At 43.6% G+C, this 18,518-nt stretch overlaps 1 protein-coding gene across 1 annotated transcript in view; it reads right to left on the bottom strand.

Moving 5' to 3' along the window:
* The window catches only part of DGKB (diacylglycerol kinase beta), a 638,462-nt gene that overhangs the window by 491,385 nt on the left and 128,559 nt on the right, over positions 1–18,518 (bottom strand). Inside the window, exon 6 of the mRNA XM_044295049.1 lies at positions 4,862–5,005. Within this exon, the coding sequence (XP_044150984.1) occupies positions 4,862–5,005 (144 nt within the window). The remainder of the gene's footprint in view (positions 1–4,861; positions 5,006–18,518) is intronic.

Here is an 18,518-nt window from a genome sequence, read left to right as displayed (position 1 = left end):
GGAGATTTGTTTCTTGAGTCTGAAGGGAGGTGGGCGACCTTGCAAGAATTAAAAGATAAACTGGGATTGGGGAGCTCCTCGTTTATGCAATATTCCCAAGTTAGGAACTACTGCAGGAGGTTGGCTAGTGATTTATCGAAGGAATGGAAACCCAATGACTTTGACTCATTTCTAAGTATCAAGTCTAAGAGGTCTCTGTCCATGCTACATCATGTGCTGAGGGATAGATGGAGAGTTAAAGACCCTAAAGGGATATTCAAAAAATGGGGCCAACAGCTGGAGGTGGGGGAGGTACATGACACAGTTTGGGCAGGAATTGCAGCCATGCGCAAGGCCATAATAAACGAATCATGGAGGGAGACACACTTGAAAATTTTACACCATGCTATCTACGGATTTGACTTACCTAGCTCCATCACTAGCCCGGGGAGACTTAATGCATGTCCTAAATGTGATACCCCCAAATCAGATCTATATCATGGTTTGTGGTCATGCTCGAAACTGAGGAAATACTGGGAAGAGATCAGCCAGATGTTAAATAAGATTAGTAAACTGAGCATTGTTGCCACACCTTCATTGGTGATACTGCACTGCGATGCTGCTCACCAGGCTAACAAGCAAGGGCTAGTGGAAAAGGAGGGTGTTCTCTCTAAATTACCGTTAGTGGGCCATAAACTGATTATGGTAGCAAAAAGATGTCTGCTACGATTATGGCTATCGACAGAGATCCCTACTGTGGAAATGGTGGCGTCACAAATGCGAAACCTTTTCCATTTGGAGTGGCTGGAAGCGCTAAAGTGTAAAGAAAAGCTAGGACAGCGACTTTATCAAACGTGGAAGCTATTTCTTCTGACGTTCACCCCACGCACAGAGTACGTGAAAATAATGCGCCCATTCAGGCTGACGGCATGGTATCTAAAAGAAGATTTAAGGGGGGACCTGGGACCATTAAAAATTCCCAATTAATGTCTCATTGATAGGCCTGGAGTCAATCAGGGTTTGATGCGTCAGGAGGACGCAAGTGGTGTCAGAGGAGTAAAAGACAGCCCAGCATTAAAAGAGGGTATAGGTTAAAGCGCCTTCAGGGGGAGTGCGATTCTACTGATAGCTGTTTGGGACAACTTTCTGCATCGTCCGAGGGGGGGAGGGGGGAGGGAGTTGGAAGGGGCTTTTGTTCATGGGTATGGGTTATTCGAGGGGGGTGGGGGGGGGGGAGAAAAATGAAAATGAGTCTCCAACTGTGCTATTTCATTTATGTTATTTCTTAAGCTGCTTTCTGTATCGCAATGCTGAATTGAGGTGATTGTATTGCTTCTGAATTGTATGATACTGTATGGAGACTCGCAAAACTTAATAAAGAGATATTATAAAAAAAAAAAAAAAAAAATTTCATTTATAAAAAATACAAAATTTGCAAATTTCCAAGTTTAAAATGTATCTACTTCTATAATACATAATACATAATAATACATTATTACTTTACATTCCCCATATGTCTACTTCATGTTTGGATTATTTTGGGAATGACATTTTATTTTTTGGGGATGTTACAAGGCTTAGAAGTTTAGAAGCAAATCTTGACATTTTTCAGAAATTTTCAAAAACACACTTTTTAAGGACCAGTTCAGGTCTGAAGTCACTTTGTGAGGCTTACATTGACCCCAAAAATCACCCCATTCTAGGAACTACACCCCTCAAGGTATACAAAACTGATTTTACAAACGTTGTTAACCCTTTAGGTGTTCCACAAGAGTTAATGGCAAATGGAGGTAAAATTTCTGAATTTCGATTTTTGGGCACATTTTTAATTTTAATAAATTTTTTCCAGTAACAAAGCAAGGGTTAACAGCCAAACAAAACTAAATATTTATGGCCCTGATTTAGTAGTTTACAGAAACACCCCATATGTGGTCGTAAACCGCTGTACGGGCACACGGCAGGGCGCAGAAGGAAAGGAATGACATATGGTTTTTGGAAGGCAGATTTTGCTGGACTGGTTTTTTGACACCATGTCCCATTTGAAGCCCCCCTGATGCACCCCTAGAGTAGAAACTCCAAAAAAGTGACCCCATTTTGAAAACTACGGGATAGGGTGGCAGTTTTGTTGGCACTATTTTAGGGTACATATGATTTTTGGTTGCTCCATATTACACTTTTTGTGAGGCAAGGTAACAAGAAATAGCTGTTTTGGCACCGTTTTTATTTTTTGTTATTTACAACATTCATCTGACAGTTTAGATCATGTGGTATTTTTATAGAGCAGGTTGTCACAGACGCGACAATACCAAATATTTTTTGGGTTATTTGTTTCAGTTTTACATAACAAAGCATTTAAAAAAAATAAAAAAGATTCTTTAGTGTCTCCACATTCTGAAAGCTATAGTTTTATTTTATTTTTTGGCGACTGTCTTGTGTAGGTGTTCATTTTTTTCGGGGTGAGATGACAGTTTGATTGGCACTATTTTGGGGTGCGTATGACTTTTTGATCGCTTGCTATTACACCTTCTGTGATGTAAGGTGACAAAAAATGGCTTTTTTTACACCATTTTTTTTTTTTTACGATATTCACTTGAGGGGTTAGGTCATGTGATATTTTTATAAAGCAGGTTCCTATGGACGCGGCGATACCTAATATGTCTACTTTTTTTTTATTTATGTAAGTTTTACACAATGATTTCATTTATTAAACAAAACAAATCATGTTTTAGTGTCGCCATAGTTTTTACAGTTTTGGGGCGATTATCTTGGGTAGGGTATGATTTTTGTGGGATGAGATGATGGTTTGATTGGCACTATTTTGGGGTGCGCATGACTTTTTGATTGCTTGCTATTACACATTTTGTGATGTAAGGTGACAAAAAATGGCTTTTTGTACACCGTTTTTTTATTTTTTATTACGGTATTCACCTGAGGGGTTAGGTCATGTGATATTTTTATAGAGCAGGATCTTACGGATGCGGCGATACCTAATATATATACCTTTTTTATTTACTTTAGTTTTACACCATACCAGCATTTTTGGAAAAAAAATTAAAATTGTTTTAGTGTCTCCATATTCTGAGCCATATTTTTTTTTATTTTTGGGGCGATTGGCTTAGGTAGGGGCTAATTTTTTTGCGGGATGAGATGACGGTTAGATTAGTACTATTTTGGGGTACATACTACTTTTTGATCACTTGGTGTTGCACTTTTTGTGATGTAAGGTGACAAAATATGCTTTTTTTTACACCGTTTTTTTTTTATGGTATTTATCGGACAGGGTGGATCATGTGATATATTTCGGACGTGGCAATACCTAATATGTGTTTGTGGTTTTTTTTCTGTCTTTTATTATAAAATAAGGGGAAAGGGGCATTTTTTTTTTACTTAATAATTTTATTACTTTATTAATTTTATTAAAAACATTTTTTTTCATTTTTTTTTTCTTCACTTTATTTCTGATGTTCACTTTTGGGGGTCTGATCCCCTCTGCAATGCATTACAATACATCTGTATTGTAATGCATTGCCTGTTCCTGTACTACAGTGAGTAGTACACTAACAGGTTGCCTAGGAGACGGCCTGAGGCTGGATCTCCTCGGCTCCCGTAGAAGGCAGTTCTCGATGCCGTGCAAGCCATTGGGCAGCCTCTGCACGGCATCGGGCTGCCTTCTGAGACATCGAGTCCCCGCCACAGCAGTGCAGGGACTCGATGCGCTCCCTCAAATACAAAACCCTTCTATGCCGCGGTAGCAGCATAAAAGGGGTTAATCTGTCGCGATCGCCGATACGGGGGGGGGGGGGGTCACAGGACCCCCCTTGGCATTGACCCAAGGTGCCTGCTCAATGATTTGAGCAGGCACCTTGTTCTGATCACCGCCCGATGCGCGGCGGTGATCGGAAATACACAGGGCGTATAGGTACGCCCTGTGTCCTTAAGAGGTTAAAGGGAACCTGTCACCGGGATTTTGTGTATTGAGCTGAGAGCATGGGGGGCTAGATGGCCGCTAGCACATCCGCAATACCCAGTCCCCATAGCAATGTGTGTTTTTATTGTGTAAAAAAACGATTTGATACATACTGTATGCAAATTAACCTGAGATGAGTCCTGTCCCTGACTCATCTCACGCACAGGACTCATCTCACGCACAGGACTCATCTCACGCACAGGACTCATCTCACGCACAGGACTCATCTCACGCACAGGACTCATCTCACGCACAGGACTCATCTCAGGTTAATTCGCATATGTATCAAATAGGTTTTTTTTACACAATAAAAGCACACAGAGCTATGGGGACTGGGTATTGCGGATGTGATAGCGGCCATCTAGCAACCCATGTCCTCAGCTCTATACACAAAATCCCAAAGACAGGTTCCCTTTAAGAAGAGCCAGTATCGTACCTAAGCTCAGTGGTGTACATGGAGAAGTAAGGGCCACATAGCAAGGATCAAACCAGGCCCCCCACACAGAACAGAAGGGTTTCCGTCTAAACCTCTTTCAATTACCCTCGGGCCATTTTTTCAACTGCCTCGTTTTCTAAAAGTTGTTCCTTTAGAGGGTAGTGTCCTGATCAAGTTTTCACCTCCAGTAGAAGAGGGGATGATCCCAACTGGGTCCCCTCTTGCCCTGGGCCCCATAGCAGTCGCATGGTGTGCCACTATGGTAGTTACGCCCCTGCCTAAGCTATAGCCAGATATTCCTTTCATCCGGCATCTGATAATACAGAAAACCTAAAAATTCTGCACTGGGTTCCATCGCAGAAGTGCATTATAATGTGGAATCTCAGAAGTATGGAAGCAGGATATCTATCTATCCATCTATCTATCTCTATCTATCTATGTGCTGTATTACATTGTATGTAGATGGCGGTTATACTCACATTCCAGCTTATCCTCGGGTCTTCCTCTTTCGAGCAGTGATAAATAACAGACAATATCTTTTAGCTGGATGACGTCAGGAGGTCGCAGGGACACCGGGGATGAAGAGCGTGATGAGTTGTTGCTTCTATAATTCATGCGGAGACCTGCAGGGTAAAGAACAACGTCACTAGGACATAAAGTCTGTACATGTAGTCTGCAATAAGAGATGCTAAGTACGAAAAGAACCAACCTTGGGCTGCCTTGTGGATTTTACTGTAACCTAGCATCCGGTTTTGACAAAAGGACTCCATTAGGGTCAACACTCTATGGACCGTTTTGGTCCAAGAACCACATTGACTCATTTTACCATTTAATAATGGTGATGTCTAATTTATTGCTATAGAATCAACCACAGGGATCCAAAGATATACAGGTTGGAAAAAGCCTCTTTTCTTCCGGTAATCAAATGAATCTCTGGTCATGGGTTCCAATGATATCTTACCATGAAGACCATTGACCCGACCATATCTCACTAACACGTCAGATATCTAAAGAGGAACCGTAACTTGAATCTTTACCTGTATCTTCTGATATACCACAGAGACGTATCATAAGGTGCCGTTATTAAGGGTCCATACGCTGGCCACCCCACTCGTCAGTGGACTGACGAGGCAAGTTTAGCTCTTTCAAGCAGCTTGTCCCCTCTGTTTGGAGCTTGCTGATCTTTGAGTGTACTTTATGGCCCCACAGTAGATACATTGAGATTGGGGAGCAAAGATCTCCAAGCCGGTGGGCTATGGCCTTCAAAAAGTGGGCTTAAGGCCCTTTCAATCTGGCAATCAAAGGTGAAACAGCTCATGGACCCCACTGATGACACCTTCTCAATGACATGTCAGAAGATCTCTACAGTGATCATTGATAAGGGCAGATGAGACAGGACTATTTAAGGGACTATTTGGAGTTCTGTCACTACAGAACTGATATAGCACTCAATAAGAGATGCTGAGTATGTAAAGAACTAACCCCAGGGGGGCTTGTGGGTATTTCTATAACCTGGTGTTTGGTTTTGACAAATATGGAACACAATAAGGTCAACACTTCATGGACAGTTTTTATCGAAGAATCACATTGACTTATCATTACCAACTGTAATGGTGATCTTTCTTTCTTATTAAAATCTTTTTATTGAGATTTCAAGAAATAACAAACATCAATACAAATAACAAGATATGTCACTGGAAACAAGCCAGCAATAGGTAGAATTATCAATCTGAAAAGGTCCAACAAGAACTATGCCCTAGTTTAACACAGTTAAAACAGGAATAAACAGAGAGCGAATAGGCAATAATATCTTATGCTGAACACAAATTATGGCTAAATTGTACGGGATTAACTCAGCTAACAGAGTCACGTACGGTAACATAGGAAATTAATGGGAAAAAAATAAAAATGGAGGGGATGGAGGAATATATTGGAAAAAAAGAGGGGGGTCCCAGTGAGTGAGGTTTCGTGGACTATTGACAGGACTATTGAGAGGGGGCGCACTGGAGTTATTGGTGGACAACTCCAAGGCCTTCTGGTTGAGTCCGGGGCTCCTCTCTAATGTATGTGAAATTGGTGTTGGGGTGCTAGCGGAGTCTGGTCGGGAGTGGTAAGAAAAGGGAGGTCTTCCACTATTTGGGGGAATTGTAGTCTTCCCAAGGTTTCCAGATTATGGAGTATTTATGGTGTGATCTCTGTTCCCAGTGGGAGAGTTCCTCAAGTCTAGAGAGAGAGTTCATAATCTCTTGCCAAAGTGAGATGGAGGGGGTCCTCTCTGATTTCCAGTTTGTGGCAATCAGTAGCTAGTAGAATTCTGAGTAAAGACTTTTTTGGATTAGTAAGCGAGTCAGGCAGTAGACAGAGTAGAGCTACTTTAGGACATAACGTGAGTTTTGTGTTGTTTAGATTGAAGATGTTCGAAGATTTCTTCCCAAAAGGGCATCAGCTTGGGACAGGACCACCATACATGAAGGAAGGACCCCTTGTTTGTGAGGAATCTCCAGCAAAGGTCTGATGTGGATCTGTACATAATTTTCAACTTGACAGGAGTAAGGTACCACCTTGTCAAGATCTTATATGTGTTTTCCTGTATTGTGGTGCACCTCGAAGAGAGTTTTGGAGCACTTAGTACGGTTTGTATATCCGAATCAGAGAATTTTGTGTCCAAGTCTCTTTCCCATTCTCTGACAAAATATAAAGAGGTTGCAGACTCTGCTTTAGATAGTTTCCATCAAATGGTTGAGATTAATCTGGTGGGTTGTTGTGACTGGCATAACAGCTTCTCATACCAGATGTGTCTCTTATGGAAATTAGGGGGGAGGGGTGTCTTGAGCATAGCTCCCTAAACTCAGGTCCCCCCCAAACTTGGAGAGTCACAGAGAGAAGATAACTATCTTTAGGGATCTGCGTGGGGTCAGAGAGGACTAGGCCTCTTAAAAGGAATGGAGCTAAACATGCCTGAAGTGATATCCATTGTTTGTGTGGGGGGGGGGGGGGGTTTAATCCAGTCGGCTATCCTACTTATACAGCTCTATAATATCTTTCTATGGAGGGAAAGCCTATTCCTCCTTTCTGGAAAGGCAACAGGAGGATTCTGTTAGCAATTCTAGGTTTAACTGATCCTCAAATGTAGGAGGAGCAGATTTTGTGGAAGTAGTCAAAGAAACTTTTTGGTAGTTTTATCGGCAAGACTTGTATTAAGTATGTGAGTTTGGGGACAATTAGTGTGTTAAACATGTTTTTGCGGCCCAGCCACAAAATGAAGGTGGGTGACCAAGAGCTGAGAATTCCCAGTATAGATTTTAATAGTGGGAGATAATTTAACTCGTAGAGTTTCTTGGGATTTGGCGGGATATTAATTCCTAGGAATTTTAAAGATGTGGTGGTCCATTCGAATGGGGATTATTTCTGTAAATGATGGAGAGTTTTGGGGGATACGTTTATTCCCATTTCTTGTGATTTATTAATGTTAATATTAAAATTTGAGATGTAGCCGAAAGTTTGAAAAATCTCAACTCTGACAGGAAACGCTCGTGCCGGGTTTGTGATCATCAAGAGGAGGTCGTTGGCATAGGCTGCTTGTTTGAATTCCATTCTTTTACATGAGACACACTTGATTTCTTTAGTTTGTCTGATACACTGGAGTAGGGGTTCAACCGTCAGTATGAAAAGGATCGGAGATAGAGGACACCCTTGCCTAGTACCATCATTAATCGCCACTGCTTGGGAGAGGATGTCATTTACTTTGATATAGGCGCTTGGGTGGTCATACATCGCAAATATTGCTTCGATGAAGGGAGGAAAACCCATCTGAGACTATCTGCTTTTGATAAAAAGCAATGCCACTCTACCAAAGGCCTTTTCGGCATCAGTTCCCAACAGAACCAAGGATTCTTTCCTCCTCCTCCTCCTCACCAGAGCAATCGTGTCCAATATTTTATATGTGTTGTCCTTTCCTTCTCTGCCTGGTATGAATCCCGATTGGTCAGGGTGTATTGAGTCTTTTAGCAGTAGTATCCTTGCGTAAATTTTGATACTGTCCTACATAGAAGGCTTATCAATAAATTAGAGTCTTTGGGCTTGGACTCCCATATTGTTGAATGGATTAGGCAGTGGCTGAGGGACAGACAACAGAGGGTTGTAGTCAATGGAGTATATTCAGACCATGGTCTTGTTACCAGTGGGGTACCTCAGGGTTCTGTTCTGGGACCCATTTTGTTTAATATCTTTATAAGCGAAATTGCAGAAGGCCTCGATGGTAAGGTGTGTCTTTTTGCTGATGACACAAAGATTTGTAACAGGGTTGATGTTCCTGGAGGGATACACCAAATTGAAAAGGATTTAGGAAAACTAGAGGAATGGTCAATTATCTGGCAACTAAAATTTTATGTTGATAAGTGCAAGATAATGCACCTGGGGCGTAAAAACCCAAGAGCAGAATATAAAATCAGTGATACAGTCCTAACCTCAGTATCTGAGAAAAGGGATTTAGGGATCATTATTTCAGAAGACTTAAAGGTAGGCAGACAATGTCACAGAGCAGCAGGAAATGCTAGCAGAATGCTGGGGTGTATAGGGAGAGGCATTACCAGTAGAAAGAGGGAGGCGCTCATGCCGCTCTACAGAGCATTAGTGAGACCTCATTTGGAGTAATGTGCTCAGTACTGGAGACCATATCTCAAGAAGGATATTGATACTTTGGAGAGAGTTCAGAGAAGAGCTACTAAACTAGTACATGGAATGTAGGATAAAACTTACCAGGAAAGATTAAAGGACCTTAGCATGTATAGCTTGGAAGAAAGACGAGACAGAGGGGATATGATAGAAACTGCTAAATACATAAAGGGAATCAACAAGGTAAAAGAGGAGAGAATATTTAAAAGAAGAAAAACTGCTACAAGAGGACATAGTTTTAAATTAGAGGGGCAAAAGTTTAAAAGTAATATCAGGAAGTATTACTTTACTGAGAGAGTAGTGGATGCATGGAATAGCCTTCCTGCAGAAGTGGTAGCTGAAAATACAGTGAAGGAGTTTAAGCATGCATGGGATAGGCATAAGGCCATCCTTCATAAAAGATAGGGCCAAGGGCTATTCATAGTATTCAGTATATTGGGCAGACTAGATGGGCCAAATGGTTCTTATCTGCCGACACATTCTATGTTTCTATATTTCTATTTTCAGATCCAAATTTAAATGGGCCTATAGCTGGAGCATAATGTTGGATCTTTTTGTGGTTTGTGGATTAAAGTGATGTCGGCTTTTAAGGTTTGAGAGGGAAATGGAGTGCCAGTTAATGCTGAATTGAAAGCTAGTAGAATAAACGGTTTCAGAGTATCTGAGAAAGTGGAGTAATATAAAGCTGGAAGGCCATCTGGTCCTGGGGATTTCCCTTTGGCCATCTGTTTCAGAGTTAAGTCCAGTTCTTTAGTAGTAATGGGGAGACAGAGGTTAGAAGCCTGGTCAGTGGATATGGAGGGAAGATCGATCTTTTTCAGGAAGTCCCCTGTTAGGTCATACTTTTTACTCTTAATGCTTTCTGGATCTGAGGAATTTATGTTGTACTATTCTGAGTAAAAATGTTGGAAGGCAGCAGCTCTACTGGCATTGTCTCGTAGAAGGGGGTTCTCTGCCAGTTTTATAGCTGTAATTCTGGATTGACGTTTGCGTTGTCTTAAGTAAGCTAACATAAATTTTGTGGGTTTGCTCCCGTAAGCGAAAAATCTCTGCTTTAGGGAGAGGTAAAGCTTTGCAGACTGGGTGTTTAATGTCTGTTTAAGTTCTTCCCTGGTTTCTGATAGTTCATTTAAGTGTTTATTGTTTAGAGAGCATTTATGGTCATACTCCAGCTTAGAAATCTTATTGTACAGACCAGCTATATTTGCTCATCTCTCTTTGTTCAGGTAAGAAGCCACTGAGATGAATTTACCTCTAATAACAGATTCGTGAGTTTCCCAAAGCACTTGAGGAGAAATATCGTCAGATGCATTCATTTAAAAGTACTCTTATTTTTTTCTCAATCCTTTCCTTTTGTGGCTGGTCTGTCAAACAGAGTCTCATTTAAGCGCAAGATATAATTCTTGGGAGAGGAGTCTGGGGTATTGAAGGAAATGTATACTGGGAAGTGATCTGAGTGGATTATGGGCCAATCTGTGCATCATTGCAGAGCTGAATTTGAGAAGCAGGGAATAGTATATAATCCAGTCTTTGGTAGCTGTTATGTGGGGAAGAAAAGAACATGTAGTCCCGGGAGTTGGGATTTAGAGCTCGCCATATGTCAACCAGATTGCTTTTGTGAATTCGCTTTTTTATACTGTTTAGAGTGTTTTTAGGGATAGCAATCCTGCCGGAGGACGTGTCAACATGGGGATTAAGGGGCAAGTTAAAGTCTCCAGCTAAGACTACCAGGCCCTCTCTAAATTCTTCAAATTGTTGCCAGAGCAACATAAACCAACTTTTATTGGCTACATTGAGGGCATAAATATTAACAAAGGTGTATAGTTGAGTCTTTATTGTCCCTTTACTAGGAGAAAACGTCCTTCATTATCTAGTTTGGAATCAATCAGTAAGAAATCAGTGTGTTTATGTAATCCTATGTTTACCCCTAGTCTGTTAGAGTGGGCAGAGGCACTATGGTACCAAAATTGTAGCGGTTGCCTTGTTGGGTGCCTTGTTGTGTTTAAAGTGAGTTTCCTGGATAAAGATGCCATTGGCTTTTTCTTATTTGGCCTTTGTTTAGAAGGGGATTTAAAGCCTCTAACTTTGTTGCTATTCTGAGAGTGGTCATGATAAAGTGTATAAGGTGTAATGGTGATCTCGATAGTGAATCTAAAGATCTCCAAGTTGGGAAAAAGGGGAAAAGTGTCTTTGCTTTTTCGGCACCAATGATATCTGACCATGGACACCAGTGACCCAACCACATTTCAATGACATGTCAGAATATTACAAGTGGTGACTGAATGTTTACTTGTATAATGCTTATCTGTATCTTCTGATATACTGCAGAGACATATCAGAAGGCATCAGTTTTTAGGGTCCAGACTGACGAGACATGTGGAACTCCTTCATAAAGCATATCCCCTTTTTTGGAGCTTTCTGATCATTAACTGTAAATTACAACCACATCGATTTTAACTGAAGGAGAAACAGCTCCTGGACCCCATTGATGACATCTTCTCGATGACATGTGAGAAGATATGATTGGTGGTGGCAGATGAGCCTAGCAGGAATGCTAGTCTGTTTCAGCAAAGTATAGTTTGCTAAGTTATGTTTCTTTAAATTGTCTTATGAGCCAGGATTCTTATGGAATGGTGGGCAGCTTGGTAGAGGGATCTGCCATTCTATCCCACTCTCACTCCTACCCTGAGATGAACCCAGGTGTAGCTGCTGGGATCCTTAGTGTTGGGATAAATTCCAGCCTCACAATCTTATTCAGGGTCAGAGGCCTGGGGGCTGCATGACCTGTTGGCTGTGGACGCACAGACAGCTGATTGTAATGGTGAAGCAGAGAGCCGCAGCCTCCCCGCTTCACCATTCATCATCACTCCATCCAGCATGTAGAAGGGGCCCACCTCACTATCTGACTTCAGTCTCAGGAGGTACTGCATCCACAGCTCTGAGGAGCAGGGTCTGGGCAGCATGTCCTGAGCTGCATCTGTGATGGCCCCGCCGCCTTACAGCTCAGTCCTGCCGTGTGGTGGGCAGCGTCATGAAGAGTTTGACACCAGCTCAGCCAGGCCTGTGCTGAGCCACTTCACGGTGCGGTAGCTCCGACTCCCGTTTAGCGATGTCAGTAGCTCCGCCCCGTCTAGAGTTGTTGTAGCTCCGCCCCCTGGTGGTAGCTCCGCCAACATCTCCTTCCCTAGCGCTCCTGACTTAGGGCTTATGCGCACAAACGTATTTTCTTTCCATGTCTGTTCCGGGTTTCTTTATGGGCCGTATGCGTAACTATTCATTTCAATGGGTCCGCAAAAAAAAAAAATGAAGTTTAACCGTGTGTATTCCGTTTCTGGATTTCCGTTCCCCAAAAAAATAGAACATGTCCTATTATTGTCCGCATTACGGACAAGGATAGTACTGTTTTATGAAGGGCCAGCTGTTCCGTTCCGCAAAATACGGAATGCACACGGATGTAATTCGTATTTTTTGCGGATCCGTTTTTTGCGGACCGCAGAACACATATGGTTGTGTGAATGAGCCCTTAATGTGTGAGGCCTGCAGCAACTTAGGAGAAAGTGAGGGAGGACAGGAGGCTGCCCCAGTGCCCACTTCCCTGCCAGGCACTGAACTTGACTTGGTATGTTATTTTTTTTGTTACCCCACTCATCACCCCTTTCCCCCTTTGGCCCTCCTGTGACTGTCCCTTACCCACATACTGTGAGGCTACATTCACAAAATCTAGTGTATTTTGCGGTCCGCGGATCGGAAAGATATGGATGCTGTCCATGTGCGATTGCCATATTTTTGCAGTATAGAACGTGTCACATTTTCTTTCTTGTACAGAACGGACATACTGAAAGCACATACAAGTCATTTGCTTTCGCATCCATATGGCTGTTCCGCAAAGGATAGAAAATGTGACGTCCTATACTGGTCCGCAACATGCAGGCCAGTTAATGGGTCTGCAAAAAATGCAGATGACACATGGGCGTCATCTGTAATTGGCGTGTGGTGTAAGTGTTACTCAGACACTCAGGGGATCATTTATTAAGACCAGCGTTTTAGACACCGGTCTTAATAACCCCTAAACTGGCGGTGGTTCTGCCGAAGTTATGAAGAAGCACAGGCCTCTACATAACTTCGGTGCATCCAGTGCCAGTTCTAAATGTGTATCATCCAGGCTGAATCCTGGCCCATTAATTTTAATGAGTATCTGTAAGGGGGCAAACATCTGGGCATAACTACTGTGAGGGGCACATAATCTGGCATAACTACTGTGTTGGGCACGTATGTGGCATAACTACTTTGAGGGAAACATATCTGTCATAATTACTGTGAGGGGGCTTATATCTGGGCATAACTACTGTAAGGGGCACATATCTGGGCTTAACTACTGTGAGGCGGCACATACCTGGCATAACTACTGTGAGGGGACACATATCTGGGTATAACTATTGTGAGGGGCACATATCTGGGCATACATACTGTAAGGGGCACATATCTGGGCATACTCACTGTAAGAGGCACATATCTGGGCATAACTACTGTGAGGGGCACATATCTAGGCATAACTACTGTGAGGGGCACATATCTAGGCATAACTACTGTGAGGGGCACATATCTGGCATAACTACTGTGAAGGGGCACATATCTTGCATAACTACTGTGAGGGGGCACATATCTAGGCATAACTACTGTGAGGGGCACATATCTTGGCATAACTACTGTGAGGGGGCACATATCTGGGCATAACTACTGTGAGCGGCACATATCTGGGCATACCTACTGTGAGGGGCACATATCTGGGCATAACTACTGTAAGGAGAACATATCTGGGCATAACTACTGTAAGGAGGCACATATCTAAGCATTGCTACTGTGAAGCGGGCACAATGTGAATATTACTACTGTGTGCTGGCACAAAGGGGCAAAAATTACTACATGGGGCATTAATACGCACCACAGTATCTAAAGGGTCTCCACCATCTTTGATGCCCCTGATCAACCCTTCCTCTCCCTGTAAGATTGGGGGGAAATGATAAATTGGGGTCCCTTCTGCTACCACACATCATTAAATTAATCTTTACCTATGGCCTATGTTTATTTCTGTATGTGTGGTTTGGGATGGGGAGGGGGGGCAGGCACATTCTTTGCCCAGGGGCCCTCTGGTATCTGTGGCCACCCCTGTCTCCCATGTTATGCTGAGAGCATAGGTGAAAAAAAAAAAAACTTTTTAGTTAGCGCCTAGACAGGCAAGGATATTTGTTTTGTTGTTAATGTTCTATGTTGGTGCTGTGGATTCACTCAAGTGACTGTATAACTCAGATAAAAATTTACGGTTCTTAACTTTTAAATGCCTGAATCCTGTGAAGTCTGTAATGATTGACCCCACCTACAAGTACAGGTCCCGATCCCCCCCCCCCACTGAGATAGACATATGAGAAGACATAATTGAGGCTAGGTCGGCTGGTATCTCCATGTTTGGTAGAATGAAGACATTCCAGTCCTCTAACGTGCGCCATGTCACAGCAGCATCACTTTTTGTATCTCTTAGCTTTGTTGACGAGGCTCCTACTGAAGGCAATGAGATTGTAATGCACATACTATTATTATTATTATACATAAGTGCTATTATTAGAGGAAGGATCTGGAACAACCTACAGGGAGATTACGCGACGTATAGGAAGACATTAAAGCTGGTGTTATTGAGATTGTGAATAATTTTTATGTTAGACCAACAATCCCCAGAACAATTATCATAAAATGTGCCACTAACAAGCCTATCTGAGATCCCATCCATGGAGAATGTGTCGCTTTTGATATGGTATGACAAGCCGTAGACAGTGATTATCTCATTGTTTAGCACCTGACAGTGCTCAGCGGTCTATTGTCTCTTCCTCGTAGATTCGTTAACAAGGATGAGTAATTACACATTTACACCACACAGATTGAGACAACCTGTCTATCAGAGAGAGTCACAACTGTGGGGACATCATTTACAGAGCAGGATAATTGCTGTAGGAGTAGGAAAGTGACATCAGAGAGCCTCATCTTCGGCTGCGCGATTTACACAACAAATGTGGAGTCTAAACGCCGCTCCTTCCTTTCCTGTAGGGTGAGATATAGACATCCACTCCTCTCCCCTTAATTAGCTATCCCAAAGCAGGCTCTAAAAAAAATAACACTAAAAACCTGCCGAATACTATTAGACTAAATGCACAATACAAAAAACTTTCACAGCACTCCACATGGTCAGGAGTGGTATTGCAGGTAATGACTAATGTATAAGGAAATTTACTAAGCAAAATGAGCCATAATTCTAACACCAAAGGCACCATACAAATAGAGTAAATGGGGTGTCCACAATTTATTGTGACAGATTAAATAATCCTGTGTAGACATGCACTAAATTTATCAGAGTGGCTTAGGCTGGATGATAAATTTGGAGCATGTTGGCTTAATTTGAGCCAATAGTATGATGTCCCTTCTTAAAGAGAGCAGTATATTGATGACCTATCCTCAGTATAAGTCATCAATATCACATTGGTGGGGGCCTGACTAGGGGAGTAACTTTATTATAGGGCTCCGTATCTAAATTTTGAAGCCCCCCTCCCCCTTCCATAGCAACAGGTAGAGATTAAGCAATGTTTAAAGGTGTTATCCAAGATTAAGAAGGACCTCCCAGAGTGGCCGATCCATGGTGATCATACTTACCTGGACCCCCAATTGGTTCGGTGTCTAATGTTCTTGGGCCAGCTACTCCTCTTCTTGCCATGCTGAGATCAACATCCATTGATAGGGGGACACGTGACCACTGCAGCCAATTTCTGGCTGCATCGGTGACCTGCACTCTAGTTGTGACACAAGTGGAGGAGGTCAACGCTGCAGTCTGTGATTGGCTGCAGCGGTCATGTGCCCCACTGTCAGCTGATATTGATCTAAGCATGGCCCAGGCACGTTAGACACAAAACCCAGTGGTGGGGATCAGGCATGTTTGATCTCCACTGCGGGTCGGCCATTCTGGGAGGTCTGTTTTACTCTTGGATAAGCCCTTTAACTTAACAGATGGTGCACTATGCTATTGAGGTAGCACGTCTTTCTAATAGCAAGCATATTAGAATGGTGAGCTACATTAATAGCATAATGCATCATCTATCAAGGGAAAGATGGCCATTCAGGGGCCATTTTTATGCATCTTAAAGGGAAACTCTCAAAAATGTGCCCTGCTGGAGCCTAGAAAAATTATATTTTAGGCCACGGGAGTACAGGCCCCAAAAATTAGGCATTCACCTGTCAGAAAATAACTTGTGATGATGTGGCTGGAGGTACATTAGGCGGTCACTGGATACAAATTTTACTGTAGGCCACTGGAGTAGAGGCCCCAAAAATTAAGCATTCGCCTGACAGAAAAGGCCTTTTATGCCACTGTATATACATATAAAATAAGGACCATTCTTTGTTCTGGGTGGTGGCGGATATGTGTGAGCTGGCATGAGGAAATTCAATTACTTGTGGTCGTCACAGGTGTTGAATTCCTCTGAGATCCATGCCTCATTCATTTTTAGAAATGTGATGTAGTGCACACTGTTATGAGTTAGGCAAGTGCGCTTATTGGTCACACTCCCCCCTGCTGCGCTAAACGTCCTTTCGGACAGGACACTCAACGAGGGGCAAGCCAAGAGTTCCATGGCAAATTGTGCCAGTTCTGGCCACAGGTCAAGCCTGCACACCCAGTAGTCCAGGGGCTCCTTGCTTCTAAGAGTGTCCACATCAGCCGTTAACCCGATGTAGTCGGACACCTGTCGGTCTAGGTGTTCCCTGAAGCTGGATCAGTAGGGCGCTGTCGATGGGTTGGCTGCAAGAATGATCTCATATCCGAAAAAACCAACAAATCTTCAAACCGCCCTCTTCTTGCAGGCCCGGTAGGAATGGTACCCGCACCTGTTTCGCTGTGGGTTGAAATTTTTCTGCCAGCGCCCGCAACAGCAGAATACAGCATCTCTAGCAGCAAGGCCTGGACATGCTGCATTCTGCCAGCCCACTGTGATGCTGGTAACATGTCCGCCACTTTGTGTTTGTACCGGGGATCTAAGTACGTTGCCACCCAGTACAGGTCCTTGCCCTTTATGCTTTTTATAAAGGGGTCCCTCTTCAAACACTGAAGGAGCATGAAGGACCCCATTTGCACTAAATTGGAAGCAGTGGAGCGCCCTGGCTCCTGTTCATCGCCCAGGAGAATGTTGTCCTCGGTCTCCACCCCCCAGCCACGGAAAACACCAGGGATCCCCGAAAAGTTTAAAGTTCACCTCAAAGCCTGCTCTTCTTGCTCCTACTTCTCCTCCTCCTCCTCTCAGCCACCATCCTCCTCTGACTCCTCTTCAGACTCCTGCTGACTTATCTCAGATGGAGTAGCTCCCCTGGGAATTCATTCAGCATTGCGACTTCCTTATCTTCCACCTCCTGCTCCTCGACGGCTTGAGCAATGACACAACGCAATGCATGCTCCAGAAAGAAGGCGTAAGGTACAATGTCGCTGATGGCGCCCTGGCTGCGACTGACCAGTTTGGTGATCTCATCAAATGGCCACAGAAGTCAGCATGTGTCGCGCATGAGCAGCCACTGGCGCGTTGAAAAGAAACCAAGCTCCCCAGAACCTGTCCTGCTGCAGAGTTGATACAGGTAATCGTTAACGGCACGTTTCTCCTGGAGCAGCCTATCAAGCATATACAAGGTGGAGTTCCAGCGCGTCGAGCTGTCACAAATCAGACATCTGACGGGCAAGTGGTGTCACCGCTAAACATCAACAAGGTGAGCCATGGCCGTGTAATATTTTCCTGGCCTGCCACAAGAGGTCCGGGACCCCGGGGTATTTGGCAACGAATCGCAGCACGACTAAGTTCAGGACATATGCCATGCACGACACATGTGTCATTTTGCCCTGTTTCAGTGCGCTCAGCAGATTGGCACCGTTGTCGCACACAACTTTACCAACTGTCAAATTGAGCAGCTTTAGCCACTGATCAGCCTGCGACCGCAGAGCTGAAAGCACTGCAGGACCGGTGTGGCTCTTGGCTCGGGGGGTGCAGCGGAAGAGGCGGGAGCAGTGGAAAAGGGAAAGTCAGCTGAGGAGAAGACAGAGGATGGAGTAGGAGGAGGAGAAGAAGAGGCAGGCCTGCATGCAATCCTTGGCAGTAACACCAAATCCACATGGGAGCCATGGGTTACATGCTTGACGGCCATCAGAAGGTTCACCTAGTAGGCAGTAAAATTGATGTACCTTCCCTGCCCGTGTTTGCTAGACCACGTGTCTGTCGTCAGATGTATCTTGGCACCGACACTGTGTGCCAGAGCTCTGCCTGCTTCTCCTCCTTCTCCTCCCTCTCTGCTGCTCTGTCTCTCCCTCTGAACTCCCCTCCTGTTCCTCTCTTGTGGGCACTCACGTGACATCAATCGACACGTCAACATTGTCACCTTCACCAC

Source organism: Bufo gargarizans, chromosome 5 (assembly GCF_014858855.1).
Source record: "Bufo gargarizans isolate SCDJY-AF-19 chromosome 5, ASM1485885v1, whole genome shotgun sequence".
NCBI lineage: Eukaryota > Metazoa > Chordata > Amphibia > Anura > Bufonidae > Bufo > Bufo gargarizans.
Note: the sequence above shows the minus strand (reverse complement) of the source record. Positions and strands in the feature narration are given on the sequence as shown.